The following is an 18,763-nucleotide window of genomic DNA, read 5'->3' as shown; positions in this document are numbered from 1 at the left end:
CGAAACTCAAAAACATTTTAGTCTAGTTTTAGTCCAGAAAGCATCCCCACATTTCAGTCTTTACTTTTAGTCCAAGTATTTATTCTCTTGCCTAAATCTGGTACCGGTAGTGTGTTCTATGTACCGAGCCAAACCTGGGTTCCCTGCTTTCTACAGCTGAGATGTAGAAGAGATAGTGATGAAAATTAAATAACATTTTAGTGTAGTTTTAGTCATCTTGACTAAAACTAAACTACTTTTAATAAGTTTCAAACATCAAAGGTCTATTTTGGCTAGTCTTAGTCTAGTTTTTGTCATGGAAAAAAGGCTGTCAACGAACATTTTTAGTCAAAGTTTTAGTCGATAAAATCAACACTGGTTACAACCCTACCACACATGGACCAAAGTCCAGTTGCCTCTTTAGATCAAGCTTTGGACACCTAAACCCTCATCTAAAGTCAAAGGTTGTGGTACAGTACGTTTCTGATATTTAGATGATGCACCAGCTGAAAGTGCACGTTGTTCCTAAAGAGAAAAAGAGTCAATATTCAAATTGGTTTGAGCTATGTCACACCCAAAAACATACCTATGTACACTCAAGACCAGGGGTGCCCAATACGTCGATCGATCACGAAAGCTATGCTGGTCGATCATGTGTCATTTGAATAAAGTCGTATGACAGGTATCTATCAGTCTCCCTACCGGTGACAGGGTTGACGTGAAGAGCGGCCAGTCAGTCAAACCCAAAATGCAAGGTGCGCCAGTTAACTAACTGATTTTGTGAGCAAAAATCTACTATGTAATCTGTGGGAAGCAAAAGAAGACAAAAAAAAGAGGAGCACGCACTTCAGAGAGAGCTGCTTCAAAGGCTGATAGTCCACTCAGACTTTAACACACGCTCCCAAGACTTTGCTGTACTTTATGTGACCACTGCATTCGTACGCTTTCCATTTTGAGAGGGCAGCAAGGTTGAATCCCTGGCCTCAAAAGTTGTCACATTGTTTCATATGATTTCATCCGTGCTGACAGAGGAGATCTTGTCACTGGAGGCTGACATTTACTCCAAATCATGGGCCCAGCTGGACGGTGGTGGAACTTACAGAGGAAAAGTATCTCAGCATGAGAAAATGTGCGGCCTCACTGACCCAGCCTAAATCTACTGAAACATATTGTGATGCGGCTCCTACTGTGTGTAGTGTGCAGTGTGTTTAACAATAGACTGTGTGATGTTGTTTCAGTACCATGAAGAGCACTGGCTAAGTTTATGGGCATGTTTTCACAGTGAAATGAAGAGACAGTCAACAAAAGGGGGAGAGAGAGGAAGAGAGAGAGATCTGCAAGCAGCAGTTTAAACATGCCTACTGGAACTATGAACTATTTTGTCTATTAAGGAACAAGAATTTTGAGGGATGGCTCATATGTCTAAAACTCCTAAAAGATTGTGTTCTGACAACTCAATTTTTTTCTACATGTTAAGATTCTGCAAGTCACATACAACAGAAAGTCAACACTCCATTCACTTTCTTTCAGCAAAGAACTCACATTTTATGTTGTTTCTGATGTTAGAAAGTTGTTATCAAGCCCCCTTGCAATCAATTTTGTGATTTTTTTCTTTTCTTTCTTTTTTTTTTTTAGGTAGATCACACTGAGCTGGTCATCTCATGAGTAGCTCACAAGCCAAAAAAGTGTGGGCACCCCTGCTCAAGACCCTTAATCCAACCTATTTTCGTTACTGCGCCTGAGTTGGTGCCACAGTTATGCACCCTCAAGATAGCAATAAGTGGATAGACATGGCCAAAATCACTGTGTGCTGTGCACTTTAAAGGCCACATATTTTACCCCTTTAAGACAAGTTTATATTGGTCTCAGAGGTCCCCAAAACATGCCTGTGAAGTTTGTTTACTTTTTTTCTAAAAACTCCTCTGTTTTAGCCGTGCTCAGAATGAACTGTTTCTGTGTCTGTAGCATTAAATGTCAACGAGCTGTCTAACGCCACCCCTCTCAGGGAATGGATGGCTAAATGATGTGGCTGTCCTGATCCTCCTCTCAGATCAGGAGAGTGGAACTTTCTTCCAAGCGGGGGAGGACCAACCGAACCTGGGGGCAGTGTTAACTCCCCACATGACATCATTAGGGGAAAATCTGAGAACGGATTGTTGCAGGACACATTTTCTGAAAGGTGGAGAAAGAGTGGGCGTGAGGGAATGGATTCTTCTGATTCTTGGGGGGATTATAGGCAGGCCAGGGGCACATATTTTTTGTTGGAAAAGTCTGAAAAAGTGTATTTTGCACAACATGTGACCTTTAAGGGAAAGTTGGACTACACATTTTCAGCATTTTCAGCACAACCTGTAAATCCCTAAAAATCGTTGTTTCATCCTGTGCATCAAAGACACTAGACACCCCAAGAACGTCTATAATGTTTGATTTATTTCTGCTTCTACAATTTGTACTCATAAGTCAGAGATGCTGACCTGTAAGAGTAAAAAGCAGTCACAGATGTAAACAAACCAAACGGCAACACAGAAGAAAAAAAATGGAGTTGGTGGAATGATGGAAGTTTGCAGCTATGAGACAGAGGAAAAGTTTAATAAACTCTGATAACATCCATGCCTTTATGATGTGTTGCAGAGGGACTATGATGGACTGAAAAGAGAGAAACACTTCAGAGAATTATCTCATGCTCTTCAGCAACCTTGTCAGTAACTATCATCAGCATTCGTATCGAGCCAGCCTTTCATTCACAATAACGATGGATGAGAAACAAAGTAAAATTTGTTTCCAGTCGACTTTCAAAATGACGTCTAACACCTTCTTCTAATGGCATCACATTGGTCAGTGATTGACTATGTAACTCAGGGTAGTCTGTTGGTCAAGCCACAGCACAAATGTATGGCTCTCTGATCACCTGATCTGTCAGTCATCGTAAAAGACAAAGAAATTGTGTAGTCTTGTCCTGGCTTAAGATTGCACGGTGTACACCATCAAAACATAGTCCTTTCATTGAATCATAGGCATTGCACAGTATAATTGCCATGATATTGGTATTAGGAGATTTCAGCCAATATCTGTGGATATTTATGGCTTGTATAATCGGCCTTAAATATATGCAAAATTGATGTACAATTAGGTATATATGGCTATGATGGCACCACATAGTCAAGGAGGTCCATTGTGAGCCCAAAACCCAAACATAAAAAAAAAATGAGTTTGGAAATATCAGCGTAAACACAATACTGGCAAAAATCCAATATCATTCATGGCCAGCATCTGCTATTCAAAGTGAATGTACACTAAGTGTCTACAATTTTTCAGTCCAAAATGACTGCTTATTTTTGTATTCTAAACCAGTTGTCACCACCAGTATCAATACTGAGGCTTATGGGGAAGGCATGTGAAGAAAGGGCAAGTATCTTGACACTCCCTTCCAGGCCTGCCCATGGCGTTCTCTTTAATCGCCAGAGTAGATGCACCTCTGTCAAAACTCTGGGGGTTACTTGCTATTTAATATGTTTGAAGATTGAGTTTCAGTGGAATATTTTGAAATCAAAATATCAAGACTTATTTATCCTTCTTGCTTGATTCCATTTTGAAAAATGATAGAATCTGTTATTCCAATTATTTTAACATATTTTATTTTACTATAATAATAGTCAATATCCACAATTAGCAAAGCTTTAAATCAACCACAGCTCTTCACAATGAACTTAGAAAAAAAAAAAAACTGAGTAAAAGAGTGAGAGCACTTTCCAAACTCTACGGATACATTGGCATCATTTGGTACTTAATGTAGCCAACATAGTTGGTCATTTAAGACTGTGCAGTAGTTTGCCTGCATTTTGGGTGAGTTTGGAAATATCAGCATATCAGATGCAGGCAAAAATCCAACACTGTGCTTCCTTACTATTCAAAAATGAATATAAACTTGGTTTCACTGTATTTTTCAGTCCAAAAATACTGCATATTTTTGGTATTCTAAACCGGCTGTCTCTTTCAGATGATAAAATACTTAAATGTGAATATTTTAAGTAGGGAGAAATATTGTGTAAATAAAAAAAAAAAGGTTTATTTTATTCAAAAACAAACCTATGAATAGTAGCACCAAAGAAAAACATGTTTTTGCACTGGCCTCTCAAGTTGTTCTGGTGCTGTGTATTTATTTGTGTATAGCTGTAAATAGTAGCTTAATGTTTATTTTATGATCTTTTCTTATAACCAGTGTGAACTAATGAGGTGAGTCATCCAAAACTGCTTATTTTTGACAAAATGTAAGCAATACATGCTGTGCTACAGTATCATGAGCATGGGTGGGCTGGCCAGAGCCAGAGTGAACTGTCCAGGCTGGTCCATCTGGGGAGCTGGCACTGAGTCTCAACGGATGTACAAATGATGCTTGCAAAAGCACGACAACTACCACTGAGCACAACAGATTTTCCCTGACAGGAAGTGTATGCTGCAGAATGATAGAGACAGACCCAGCATCATGCTGTTAATCCTCCAGCTATCACATTATCAATCTCCATTATGTGCACACTGTGATCTGTATTTCCATTATTCTAAATTGTTCGTCATGGAAAATGTATTTAGATGAGCAGCTTACCTCGTTTATCAAAATTATGCTTAATCTCGTTTTCCTTGCACATCATGTCTGTGTGTCCCCCGATGCCGATGTTTACTCCGTAGTCTTCCTGGCACTTCCCATCATTCAGCTTGTTGTGGAGCTGGTTGGGTGTAGAGTTATGTGAGTGTCCACCTTGGTCGTCCTCATCGCAGTCGTAGTCGTCCAGAATGGGAGTCTCGCGGATTGGCATGCCGATGACAGAGCTCCCATGCTGATGTGTCCCTCGAGAGCCCCTGTAGCTGTCCCGGCCCTGGGGGCCCAGCAGCACTGAGGGGATATAGTGGATCTCATGGGTGGCCTCTGTGCTGGCGCTCTTCTGTGGTATCCGGCGTCGCTTGCACCATCGGTGGCGGGTATATAGGACGAGGGTGAAGAGGAGAATTAGCAGGAGGAGGGCGATGAGGCCACCCTGGGAAAAAATCAGGAAAGAAGATTGTTAGGGAGGCACAACAATTATGATGTTCAGACTTAATTGTTAACAGCAATATTTCATGTGGTTCACAATAATAAAAGCATGTAATAACAGAAAATGGACTCCACCTCTAACAATAGCAATTACAATCATGGCTCTAGCTCCAGTTATATTAGGTTGAATGCCAATTAGCATCATTTGCCAGCATTTGAAGAGCTCTGGCAATCAGCACTTCAATATGTGAGTTCCCAGAGCAATGTGAGGCAGCTAACAGGGTCCCGAAGAGACAAAAAATATTTGTTCTGCTCAAATGACAAACAGTTGCACTGTCAGATATACAGGAAATGTCCCAATAAACAAAACCAGTAACCTGACTTGCCAGATAGACTGTTTCATAACTCATGACCCTAACCCTAACCCTATGATTCTTCACCTAACCCTCACTTATCCATTGCATGGGTTATATTTTATATCCTATAGAAAACAACCCATAGTCTATGTTTGGGAAGGGCAGAACCTTTTTCTTAGTGATGTTAATGCAGAATAGTAGAATGCTTAATGGAGTGTCTCCAGTTAATTTAGCCCCAGTTAAACTATGACACCCACTCTGTGCATCACACAAAGTAAATGTTGAGTAGGTGACATGTAAGTTCTTCTGGCCTCGTCATGAACAGGTATTTTGTGAACATTTAAAACTTGATTTTAATATTCAAAATTGTTTATGTAAGGTAAATGACATCTTGTCATCTTATCATATTGAACGCAAACATACTAGATTGAAATGTACCACATCATACTATAACATCTTGTACTATACCATAGAATTTTGTAACTTAGTGTTTCCCTTGTATCATACTGTATATATGTAAACATGGTGTAATGTAAGGTGATGTGACAAAACATGACGTAACCCAACATAATGTAAGGTGGCGTAAAGTGACACAATGTGATGTAATGTGACTAGACAAAATGTGAAGTTATGTAAAATGACGTGAAAAAACATGACATGACTTAACATAAAGTGGCATTATGTAACATGACGTAACGTAATACGACATAACATGACATATCATGACATAGCGTAAGGTGATGTTATGTAATATGACGTAATGTAACGCAACTTAATGTCACATAACAGGACTTAATGTAACATGACCTGACATAACCTGACGTGACGTGTAGTGACGTGACATAACATAACACAACGTAACATGGCATCATGTAACTTAACATGATGTAGTATAACATGACATAATGTAACATGACATAATGTAACATGATGTAATGTAATATGGTGGAATGTACCATAGTGTAGCGTATCATGGTGTAACAAAGCATGGCGTAACGTAACATGACGTAACGTAACATGAAGTAACATAATATGACATAATGTACCATGACATAACATATCATGACATAACGTAAGGTGATATGGCGTAACCCATCGTATTGTGATGTGACATATTGTATCATACGTAAACTTTCACAATGCAACATAAAGTAATGTTATGTATCATTCACATGCTTTCGTATCCTGACAATATTTCATTTTACTGTGTCATATCATACTATTTTGTACCATTTTGTTGTACTGTACTGTATGATATGACAACATACCATGTTATAAGATCATCATCACCATCATATCACCTCCAGTCAGTGTTATCAAATTTTTGGCACATTAGCATATTGTCAATGTCTAAATCTATTTTATAGTCTAATATTTGATAATCCATAAGGCTGCCATTTCTCTTCTTTCTTTCATAGCAGATTTATGAATGCTTGCTGAGAAAGGATATCAGAGATAATGATATCCCAGGACAGTGTCAGGTTCACTTAATCAAAAAGTCTCTGTGTTTAAATTAGAGGGAGATCTAACTCAGAAACAAAGTAGGCCCCCTCATCAACCATCACATACATCTCGGGGGAGGCGCTCTTCATGGTCGGAAAACCTCTGTCATAGAGAGGCGGCAGTCTCAAGTTTGCTCTAATCAACAAGCATTTGTCAGCCTGATAAAACTAATTGGTGTGCTATGAAATGTTCTGAGGTTTCACAGCAGTTTTATGAAAGACATTGAGCTGCTTTAAAAGTTAACTTACTCTTTTTCCTAAATGTCTCTGCTATTTTTAGCCACCTACAAAGGGAAGGAAGCTGCAGAGGATCTTGAGCATTGCTTGGGCTTTTTTAAAGACAATAGAGAGTGAAACACAGGACACCCCTGCAGTGATGATGACATTAGCAAGTAATTAAGGTAGGAAGGATACAGACTCACACATATAAACAGTCATGCAAAATAAAACTGCTGTGCAGCACACTTTTGAAGTAATGGTTCTCAAAATCAGCACTTTGTCAGCCCATTATGCTCTTTAAATAGACATGGAGAATCTGTATACATCAAAAATACAGAAATAGGCACTTCAAGAGTAGCACATGAGCTGTATAGGACTAGAGTCAAACATGGAGCCTATTGTAGTTTTACTGACTTCATAATGCCATCATGACAATGTGTCTGCTGAGGGCTATCACTGGCTTTGAGGCATAATGAGCATTCTTCCAAAATTAAGTCTGACTATGCAACTTTCAGAGGAGATTATCAGACCAAAACAAATGCTCTTGTCTCCCCTCACACCGACCATTCTGTTTCACTGTTTCTACGAGTTTCTGTGAGAGACAGCAGCAGACAAGTGCCGACATTGAAAAACAAGATACTGCAATTGATTGACAGATATGCATCTCCAAATTTATTTCAGTTGGTAATTGTTTTTTCCTCTTCTTCTGGAGGGCACTCTGTCACTTAGCAGGTACCCTGGAGGGCACTTTAGCACATTTTGCCCCCTGGAAAGGCCATTGGGGGCACTTTGTCTGGTTTTGTCCAGTGAATGGCACCTAAGAGGGCACTAAGACACTGGAAGGGAACCCTAAAGGGTACTTTGTCACATGTGAGCATCCTAGAGAGCACTGTATTGCATGTTTTCAACTGGGAGGGCACCCTGTAGGGCACGTTGTCACTGAAGGGGCACCTATGAAGGTAGTTTGTTATGTTTTGTCCACTGGAGGCCATTCTGGAAGACACTTTACCACATTTAGTTCTCTGGCAGGGCGCCCTAGTGTGCACTTTGTTATTGGTGGGAATCCTAGTAGTAGTTGCATGTTTTCCATTGGGAAGGTGCCCTTGAGGGCACTTTAGAACTGGATAGCACCTATGAAGCACTTGGCAACATTTTGTCCTTTTGAAATGGCACCCAAGAGACACTTTGAACAGTACTGTCCACAGGGCACCATGGAGGGTAGCTCCTTTTGTTTTTTATTCCATAGAGGGTATCCAAGATGGCATTTTATCTCTTTTGGCTACTTAAGGCCACCCTGAAGGGCCCTTTCTACATTAAGTCCTTTGGCAGGGCACCCTAGAGGGCGCTTTGTCATTGGTGGGAATCCTAGAAGGTACTTGGTTGCAAGTTTTTCACTGGGAGGCCACCCTGGAGGGCAATTCACAACATTTTGTCCACTGGAGGGCACCCTAGAGGGCACTTGTCAGGTACTGTCCACCAGGATGGCACTCTGTAGGGAGTTCATCTTGTTTTATCTATTATATGGATATCCAAGATGGCACTTTTTTCAAAATTAGGACACTGAGGGGGGCAACTGCCCCCTAAGGCCCACCTCTGAGTCCACTAGTGTCGTAAGATGTGATAAAACTCATGTGAAACCTTCAGTTTTTTTCTATAAATTAATGACTATTCAGATATTTGAAATTCAAGCCCCATCCTTACTGCTAATGTGTTCATTCTCCACATATATCAGCTCTCCAGCACATTTATACAGAGGCGCTTCTCTTTGTAGCTCTGCAGCATATAGACACATATCTATGGTGTGTCACACTTATGCTCCAGGGTTTTAGCTCTTTTTTTTGCCTCTCCTTTCTTCCATAAGCACCTCCAAAGGTCCATCGAGGTGCACCACATTTCTCCATGGTTGATTCTATATCTCACCATCACAGACACATCAAACACCTTGCCACATATGGTGGGGATGATAAAGTAAATCCATATGCACAGACAGAGGGGTGGGAAAGGAAAGAATGAAGGGCATGACTCATTCTTTGATTTTTCACAATGACACCCAATAGGTGAGACGTAGTATTTGATTCATCCAGACATGGCAGCCGGAAGGTGATATATTTGTGATGTGGCAGAGAAATGCAGCATCAGCACTTTGGCGGGAACATATTTAAAGATGTGGTGATACTCTCACAAACATATGGATGCAAAGGAGTCCAGTCGGAGGAGCGTGAAAATGGGGAATGTGCTGGCACACGCGGCACAAGCTAAATCACGACAGAATAATAAATAAAATCCACAAGGGGTCATTCATCACAACATTTAAAATTCCATCTTCATGAGGAAAAACAAACCCTATTGAAATTATAACTCATGCACTGCCGGGTGTCCATAAATCAAACTATGCTGAGAGGAGAGGCGTCGCAGAGAGGACTAGTGCCACGGACAAACTTGTTCATTAATCTCCGATAGGATGGCAGCTTTGCAGAAATGCAGTCCAGAAAAAACTCCCCGTAGTCTGCACTTCTACATTAATTCCCTCTGAAGAATAGCAAAAGCATATGAAGGCTTATGTTTCATTTTAGCAGAAGAGTGATAATGGAGTGACATTGCATTTCTCTGCAGCACCGTTGAAGAATGATGATGTGGGATCAAAATGAAAAAGTTGAAGTCTCAGTTTAAAGGCATTTTCCTGTTAGCAGCCCAAAACAAGGCGAGAATATTTCTGCTGTTGTGTGATGTCTTGATTCATCTTGGCGCCGCGGTAACACGTCTGCGAATTGTGCCTTTAAAGAGAAGAAAAAAAGTCCTTTTGTCATGGAAATTTCAACTAATTGCACCATTTATAATCTAAGCATGCACTTCTTTGACATTTCAAACCTTAATAAACCTTGCATTCAAATTTGAGCAGTGCAGCCTTGGTAGGAGAGCACTGCCACGCTGGAGACGGCCTGATTCTTTGCAAAGTGCAAGCACAAGCAAAAGCAATGTCAGCTTTTGTCAATTCATTTCTCTGTTTATTTGACTCTGTCTGTAGCACATCAGTGCCCTTAAGATTCGTTCAAATTTCCTTTCACGTCTCATCTCACAATGTTTTCCTCCACACTCGCCTCCCTTCTTGCTTTTGTTCTCTCTCCCTCTCGATTACTTTGTGTCCCTCAGTCTCTATTCGCCTTCATGTTTGATCACATCTGTCGTCCACTCCTCAGAACAACAGCCATATAAATTCACAGTGGCAGATGTAGCCACGAGGGAAAATGGGTTTTCTGCTCGTCTTCAGACCCTACAAATCCCTGCTGCTTTAGTCCCAAAGTGACTTCACAGGGAGGGGAGCTGCTGGAAGCCCAATAATTTCAGTTTTTTTTTTTTCCCAAAGTATAAGTTTACTTCAGTCTGTGATTATTTTCCGGGGCTGCCCCCCCTGAGAACTCTGTGATGTGATCATCAATCGAGAATACCCTCAGTCAACCCTTGTATCATCTGTCAGACTTTTTTTTGTTTTTAGCTGAGTCATTGTACAGAGAGTGACAACATGGCAGGCAGTAAACCTGAGAAAGCCAGTCAGGAAACAAAGGACCTCGAACCCTAACTGTGATAAAAGCTGAGACAGGAAGTAGAAATGCATGACAGCACAACCCAGAGCAGCGTGGCGCCAGGCGGCATGAGACAAGGCGGCATAGCATTAACTCGCTGGCTGATTCAACACTTTTGAATCCAGCAATAACTGTTAGTGAGATTGGTAAAAACCAAACAGCTAAATGCTATGAGAGCAGAGAAGAGCGGTAGAAGGGAAAAGCAGATTAGTTGCCTGATTAGTTTCTCTGGCAATGGCGATGGATGGATTTGGTTGAACCACCTAACCGACTACACAAGGAAGAAGTGTCAAGACACATAGGAGTGTAACGATCCATTAATGTGGATCCATAAATTGATTGGTTGATCAAATATAGTAGTAGTAGTACAACCCCAATTCCAAAAAAGTTAGGACGATGTGCGTTATGTTTATAAAAACAATGCAATGACTTATTACATGTTGAAACTGAGACATTTCCCCATTTCATGAAAAATATTATCTCATTTTTGATTTTGATGATAGAAACACATCTCAAAAAAGAAGGAATGGGGCGACAAAAGGCTAGAAAAGTGTTATAAATTTTAAAAAAGCCAGAGGAGCATTTTGCAACTAATTAGGTTAATTGATTACAAGTTGGGAACATAACTGGGTATAAAAGGAGCATTTTAGAGAGGTAGAGTCTCCCTGTGGGCCCCATATGGGTTATATATGGGCTGCAGTATGGTCCCATGTGGGCATCCTACTAAAAGTAGGATCTATCTTGGATGTCTAGCAATGGGGCCTACACACCGCATTCCAAATTATTAAGCAAATTATATTTTACTCTGATCTTCCCAAACAGGCAATGCAAATGAAGTCCTCAACCGTTAGAGCATAATTCAAATTTTATTGAACAAACCCCCAATGATAACACTTTTTTTCAGCAATTGCACTGTCCCAAATTATTAAGCACAACTGAGTTTAAAAACATTTTTATTGGTTATAAATAACTGAAAATGGTCATTTGTTGAATTTGCAGCATTAGGAGGTCATATTTACTGAAATCAAAAGCTATTTCAATCAAAAACATCTTAACAGGACCCTTTCTTTGATATCACCTTCACTATTCTTGCATCCAATGAACTTGTGAGTTTTTGGAGAGTTCCTGCTTGAATTTCTTTGCACGATGTCAGAATAGTCTCCCAGAGCAGCTGTTTTGATGTGACCTGCCTCCCACCCTCATAGATCTTTGGCTTGAGGATGCTCCAAAGGTTCTCAACAGGGTTGAGGTCAGGGGAGGATGCTGGCCACACCATGAGTTTCTCTCCTTTTATCCACATAGCAGCCAATGACACAGAGGTATTCTTAGCAGCATGAGATGATGCATTGTCATGCATGAAGATAATTTTGCTACAGAAGGCATGGTTCTTCTTTTTTTACCATGGAAGAAAGAGGCCAGTCAGAAACTCTATCTACTTTGCCGAGATCATTTTCACATCTTCAGGGACCCTAAAGGGGCCTACCAGATCTTGCCCCATGATTCCAGCCCAAAACATGACCTCACCATCTCCTTACTGACATTGCAGCGTTGTTGGGACATGGTGGCCATCCACCAACCATCCACTACTCCATCCGTCTGGACCATCCATGGTTGCATGGTGCTCATCAGTAAACAAGACTGTTTAAAAATGAGTCTTCATGAACTTCTGGGCCCACTGCAACTGTCTGCTTGTAAGCATTGGTTAGGGGTGGCTGAATAGTAGGTTTATGCATGACTGCAAGCCTCTGGAGGATCCTACACCTTGAGGTTTGTGGGACTCCAGAGGCACCAGCAGCTTCAAATACTTGTTTGCTGCTTTGTAATGGCATTTTAGCACCAATCACATCGAAGTACGATGATCACACTTAAGTTTTCATGACATATCTAATGTTTTTACACCTTGTCCAAGGCATTGCACTATTTGATGCTTTTTGACAGCAGAGAGATCCTTTTTCTTTCCCGTATTGCTTGAAACCTGTGGCCTGCTTAATAATGTGGAACGTCCTTCTTAAGTGGTTTTCTTTTCATCACAGGAGTCTGAGATTGATTTCAGTGATCCAAAAAACCCTGAGACACAAAACCATCCATGAGTTTAATTGAAAAACAAAAAACTGAACGTTCATGACACTAAAATCCAATTTGTATAATAATTTGGTACATGGTGTATGTGTATCTTATGGGCTGATCCATACTTGCACTTCACATGGGCAATCACAGATGGGTCCACCATGAACCCATGGACAAACCTACATGGGCCCATATTGCAGCCTGTATATAACCCATATGTGGCCCACGTGAACATGCTGGCTGGGTCAGAAGTAAAGATGGACAGAGATTCACCTGTCATTTTTCATTAGTAACACATTACTGGCCTTGTGTTGCCATCCCTTCTTTTTTGAGATGTATTGCTTCCATCAAATTCAGCAGCACCATCTCAGTGTAAACATCTGAAAGGTTGTATATGGTCTGTTGTGAACTAAATATGGGTTTATGAGATTGCAAATCATTGCATTCCATTCTTATTTACAGTTTTCCCAGTGTCTCAGCTTTTTTGGAATTGTGGGTTATAGATTAACCCTAATGTCTCAACTCCAAATTGAACAGTCAGATCATATTCTGATATTTCCACCTTAGTTTGCTTTCTTTTTCCAAGTAACTCCACTTGTCTGTCTCTTTTGATCCATCCTTTGTTCTTTTTTCCCATCATTCTCTGCCTGTAGACACTCCATCCTTTTCTTTTTGCCCCGGCTTTTACCTCTCATTTCCTCCCTACCCATTTTCCTCCCTTTTTCTCTCTTCTGATGATAATGTTGTCTCTTTTCCTTTTGTCAAACCCTGCAAGGCTGCCTTGGTAGCATTTCATCTTTTCTCATGTATTCTTTTCTCTGTTCTTTGACAGATTGAATGTAGAACTTGGCTTAAAACACCTGCCATGAATTATTCAACAATATGGCTGTTTTTTTTTTTTTTTTTTCAACGAATACAATACCAGAAAAATTCTCAGGTAAAACTATTACCCCATTTTAGCAATGAAAGCCTTGTTTAAACCATAAGACATGAGCAGTATGGGTTTTTCCTGTGAATTTGTGTACATAATGGCAACCAGTGATAGTCAGGATGAACTACATATCCTCAGAATGAGACTAAAAGTGCAAGGAAAGAGCTTTAGGGTTTCTTTTCACAAATACTAAAGCATGCCTCCACTGGGGTGTGTTTACTGTGCTACTTTACATTACTATAGTGTTTGCTGGAGCCTTTTTCATAAAGCCCGGCTCTGAAATAAAACTGTGTAATGCAGTTTTGGGCTGAAGGACAACAAAAAAAATCAGTGCAATACATTTGGAAATATGAGGGTGACACACTTTAGGAATATTTCTTCACCCAAAAACACATTAGAATAAAACATCCACCACTGTGAAAGCAATAAGCAAGAATTGTTTAGATGGCTGGCCAGACTAAACAACTTAACGTGGCCAACACACTTTAAGAGACGTATTTTCCTCACTGTTGGAACGAAGCATACTCAGGTTACAGTGAAACATAAGTCAGAGTGCGTCTTTGACCATATCACAGCATCATTTGACTAAAAGATTGACTTAAAGATATCATATGTGACTTTCAGAGCTGATTTGAAGTAAATGTCAAACTTCAGCACAAGTCTCCAGGGTCAAACGTAATCGCAATGCTTCCCTTCATCACCCACCCTCTACAGTTTTCTGAGCGCAGCTGTTTGTAGAGCTAAGGCGGCACAACTTCACCAACTTCCAGAGGTCACGGTCAATGACAGAAGTCTTCAAGAAAATACCTGGCTGACCTGGATTTTCACCGTAACAATTAAAGAAATACTATGTAAGTGACACAAGTCAAAAGGTGTCTTAGGATGTCCACCAATAATAATCTTGAGCTTAAATTTTGAATATCCAAATATTTCCACATGTGTTCTATAAAGGGTTAAAAGGACCCTAGTATGAACTCTACATGCAGAAAAAATATATATATATTTTTAAAAGACCAGTGACTGGCGTCATAAAATAAACAGCCATGTGCAGGACTGATGTCCATGCAGATATAAAGCTTAACAATGATCTGACTCTGATTTTATTCTAATTTGGACCAAAGAAAGCCTCCGTTTGGTGTGGAAGGTCAACTGGCTCTACTTGACTTGCACACTTGCAATTAAACCCAACCAACATGCCTCTATATAGTGTACCCCTGAGTGGGCGGGGCCATGTGGCACGGCTAATAGTAGGACCCAATGGGATTCACAGAAAATAGAAAGGGTGAAAAACTTGTAAGAAGCAAGTTTGAGCCTTGCAGCCAAACATAACCAAGCTGAAGGAAGTGTTGTTCTGTTAGTGTGAACACAGAGCTGAGAGCAACAAACCAATAATTTCCTTTAAATAATCATCATCACCATCCAGTGATAGTGATATGTTTAATTGGGATACTTCTAAAAGATGATTACTAAATAATTAAAATCTTGCATAAAACACTCTTGACCTTTCAAAGTTTTTTTAATCTGGTTTCAGATAAAATAGCTACAAAAGCGGCAGCAAAAGAGGGAAGCAATCAACTTTAATAGTCTCTATGAATTTCAAAACGGTTTACATGGCCACTTGAATATCAGACACCATTATTGTCAATCTTACCACTTAAAGGAGTCGAGAGTAAAGAGGTTAGATAACCCCTGTGAAGCCCCATTAGATCTGACCATTAAGGCTGATTGAAGTGAATGTGAATTAAAGTTATTCAGTCACTAATTAGCTGTAGTCAGCCCTTGGTGAGAGCTGATGAAAGAAGCTGCTAAATGCAAGATTGAAATCTTAAAAAATACACAAATTTATTAAATTTGTTCCATTTCTTGGTCACATCGTGTTTGTTTTCTACATGTTTACTGTTGACACATTTACCATGACGAGTCTTTAGCACCTCTTTTGGATTTCTTCTTCTATTCTTTTGATCATGTCAGAGATTAGAATCAAATCAAATACAGGCACAATATAAAATGATAAAGTTTGTCTCCAGAAAATGATCAGCAACGATTGATTGAATGATCCAAAGTTTATGGGTTACACAAACTTTTTGTCCTTAACATTTCAGAGACCCTTGGCTGAAAACCATGTTTTTAAATAGTGACAAAGTCAAACTTGTACAAAACAGAACTCAACTAAATTGGTCTCCTTGGTGTTTGAATTCATCTTGGTGTGTTTGTGTTGGCGTTTTGTTTTTATGTTTATCCCCTTGTATTTATTCTCTTTAATGCGACATTCGTTTTGATGGCGATACTTTTATTGAGGACAGAAATAAAACTGTCACCATGGATCCCTCTGATTCGTCACCTTTCTTTGGCCCATACTGAGTAAACAAAGAATCTTTGAAATGGCTGATGTCAGTACGGACATCACTCTACGTTTTCTATTACAAACAAACAAATCAAGCACATATTTTTTTAAATATTTTTTGATATACCATGTTTAAAACAATCCAGTCCCTGTTATTTTAATCTATTGTATTAAAAGGAACCAAAGCTGTAAAAGCAGACAGATCTTCATTCATATTTTAGTTGTAAGCTGCCATTAAAAAATAGTCTTTTCATAGTGCCTGAAGTCAAGACAAACAGCAGTGCTTGTTTTCATCACTACAGCCTCTGTCTGTGGAACAGCTCACCTGAAGACCCGAGGGCAGCATGAAGTGTTGATTTTTTCATAAGCAAACTCAAGAACTTCCCACTTTATTCCAGCTTCTATCCAGATTTTATCTAAATCCCTATGCCTGTTTAATTGAATCATTGTTCTGTTTTTGCTTCAGGATTATATTAAAGAATTTATCCTATTATTTCAACTAATTTTACTGAGTCATTTGTATAAATGTAAGGATGGACTGTAGAATACATGGATGGATGGATGAATGGATGGATGGATGGATGGATGGATGAATGGATGGATGGATGGATGAATGGATGGATGGATGGATGGATGGATGGATGGATGAATGGATGGATAGACTGTAGAATAAATGGATGGATGGATGGATGATGGATGGATGGACTGTAGAATATATGGATGGATGGATGGATGGACTGTAGAATAAATGGATGGATGGATGGATGGATGGATGGATGGACTGTAGAATAAATAGATGGATGGATGGATGGATGGATGGATGAATGGACTGTAGAATAAATGGGTGGATGGATGGGCTGTAGAATATATGGATGGATGGATGGATGAATGGATGGATGGATGGACTGTGGAATAAATGGGTGGGTGGATGGATGGATGGATGGATGGATGGATGGATGGACTGTAGAATAAATGAATGAATGGATGGATGGATGGATGGATGGATGGATGAATGGACTGTAGAATAAATGGGTGGATGGATGGATGGATGGATGGATGAATGGACTGTAGAATAGATGGATGGATGGATGGGCTGTAGAATATATGGATGGATGGATGGATGGATGGATGGATGAATGGATGGATGGATGGACTGTGGAATAAATGGGTGGGTGGATGGATGGATGGATGGATGGATGGATGGATGGATGGACTGTAGAATAAATGAATGAATGGATGGATGGATGGATGGATGGATGGATGAATGGACTGTAGAATAGATGGATGGATGGATGGACTGTAGAATATATGGGTGGATGGATGGACTGTAGAATATATGGATGGATGGATGGATGAATGGACTGTGGAATATATGGATGGATGGATGGATGGACTGTAGAATAAATGGATGGATGGATGGATGAATGGACTGTGGAATATATGGATGGATTGATTGATGGATGGACTGTAGAATAAATGGATGGATGGATGGATGAATGGACTGTAGACTGCATGAAAGATGGATGGATAGATAATGGATCATGGATAGATGAATGGGTGGACTGGAGAATACAGATGGATGGATGGATAAATGGACTGTAGAATATATGGATGGATGGATGGATGGATGGGAGGATAAGAAGCTGATAGATGGATGGATGGACTGTATAATACAGTACATTGATGGATGCATAGATAATATATGAATTCAATATGTAGAAACAGCATATCTTAATTTTTCTGAGTAAAACTCATGTTAGTGAATCAGTCAGTCAGTTAGGGACACTGGTGTTTTAGCATGTACTTGCAAAAAAGTTGTCACTGTGTCTTTAAAATCTGAGCACTCCTTAAGTTCTGAATCTAAAATCCTTGCTGGTAAAAACCTCGCCAGGTGAAGGTGCTTTTCGTCAATACTTTACTCTCTCCTGGAACAAACTGTGTGTGGTGACCCAAGGTCTGTTGAAACTTGAAGTTCTTTTCTCCTGTGCCTTTGGCAGTTCGACTTTAGTACTGGATGCTCACATAAGTATCATGAGTGGACCTGTAGGAGCTGAGTTTCTATCAGTCTGAAATGTGCTGTACAATACAACTGAATCAAAATGATATGTTCAAAGTACGTACTGTATACATGTTCCAGTAGGTGGTGTTTTATAACTATAATCAATGACAGTGCATCTCAATCATTCCTCAGACTGCATCAAATTTTCTCCAAGCTTTGGTAGTTTAAAGATTAATCAAACTGATCCAGTCTTTTCATTTGCTCTGAAAGCTGCAGAGTAAAATGAAAATAAGATAAAAATTAAACTTTTACAAATACTTTATGAAGAATTATGACTCACTTATAATCCCAATAAGCTTTTTTTCTTAAGCGGCGATATAACACGACTCAGAGCCAACCCATCCGACACATGCTCTGTGGTTTAGCCACCATCTGTGCACAGTGGAGTCCACCGCTCACTGAACCCTGGAAACAAACCGCCTCCTGCTCAGAGAGAAGAGTGGACAACTACAATCTTTAGGCTGATCTTTAGAGGCAATACTCACTGGGAAATAAGCAGTTTAGATGCATGAAAGAGACACAAAAAATAGGGCATGATATCATGGCTTTTCCGATGAAAAAGATCATAGATGAAATACATAGAAGGGTTGGATACTTGCTAAAATGTAGCATAAATGTAGCTGCATTCATACAGATGGACTATCATATACAAACACCATGATACTCCCTAACAGGCATAGACCTTCAAATCAACAATCC

At 39.8% G+C, this 18,763-nt stretch overlaps 1 protein-coding gene across 1 annotated transcript in view; it reads right to left on the bottom strand.

Moving 5' to 3' along the window:
* Positions 1–18,763, bottom strand: part of LOC121524927 (astrotactin-2-like) — a 615,575-nt gene that overhangs the window by 433,379 nt on the left and 163,433 nt on the right. The window contains exon 3 of the mRNA XM_041810517.1: positions 4,580–5,009. Within this exon, the coding sequence (XP_041666451.1) occupies positions 4,580–5,009 (430 nt within the window). The remainder of the gene's footprint in view (positions 1–4,579; positions 5,010–18,763) is intronic.

Source organism: Cheilinus undulatus, linkage group 17 (genome assembly GCF_018320785.1).
Source record: "Cheilinus undulatus linkage group 17, ASM1832078v1, whole genome shotgun sequence".
Classification (NCBI taxonomy): Eukaryota; Metazoa; Chordata; class Actinopteri; order Labriformes; family Labridae; genus Cheilinus; species Cheilinus undulatus.
This window is presented reverse-complemented; position numbering and strand designations above follow the sequence as displayed.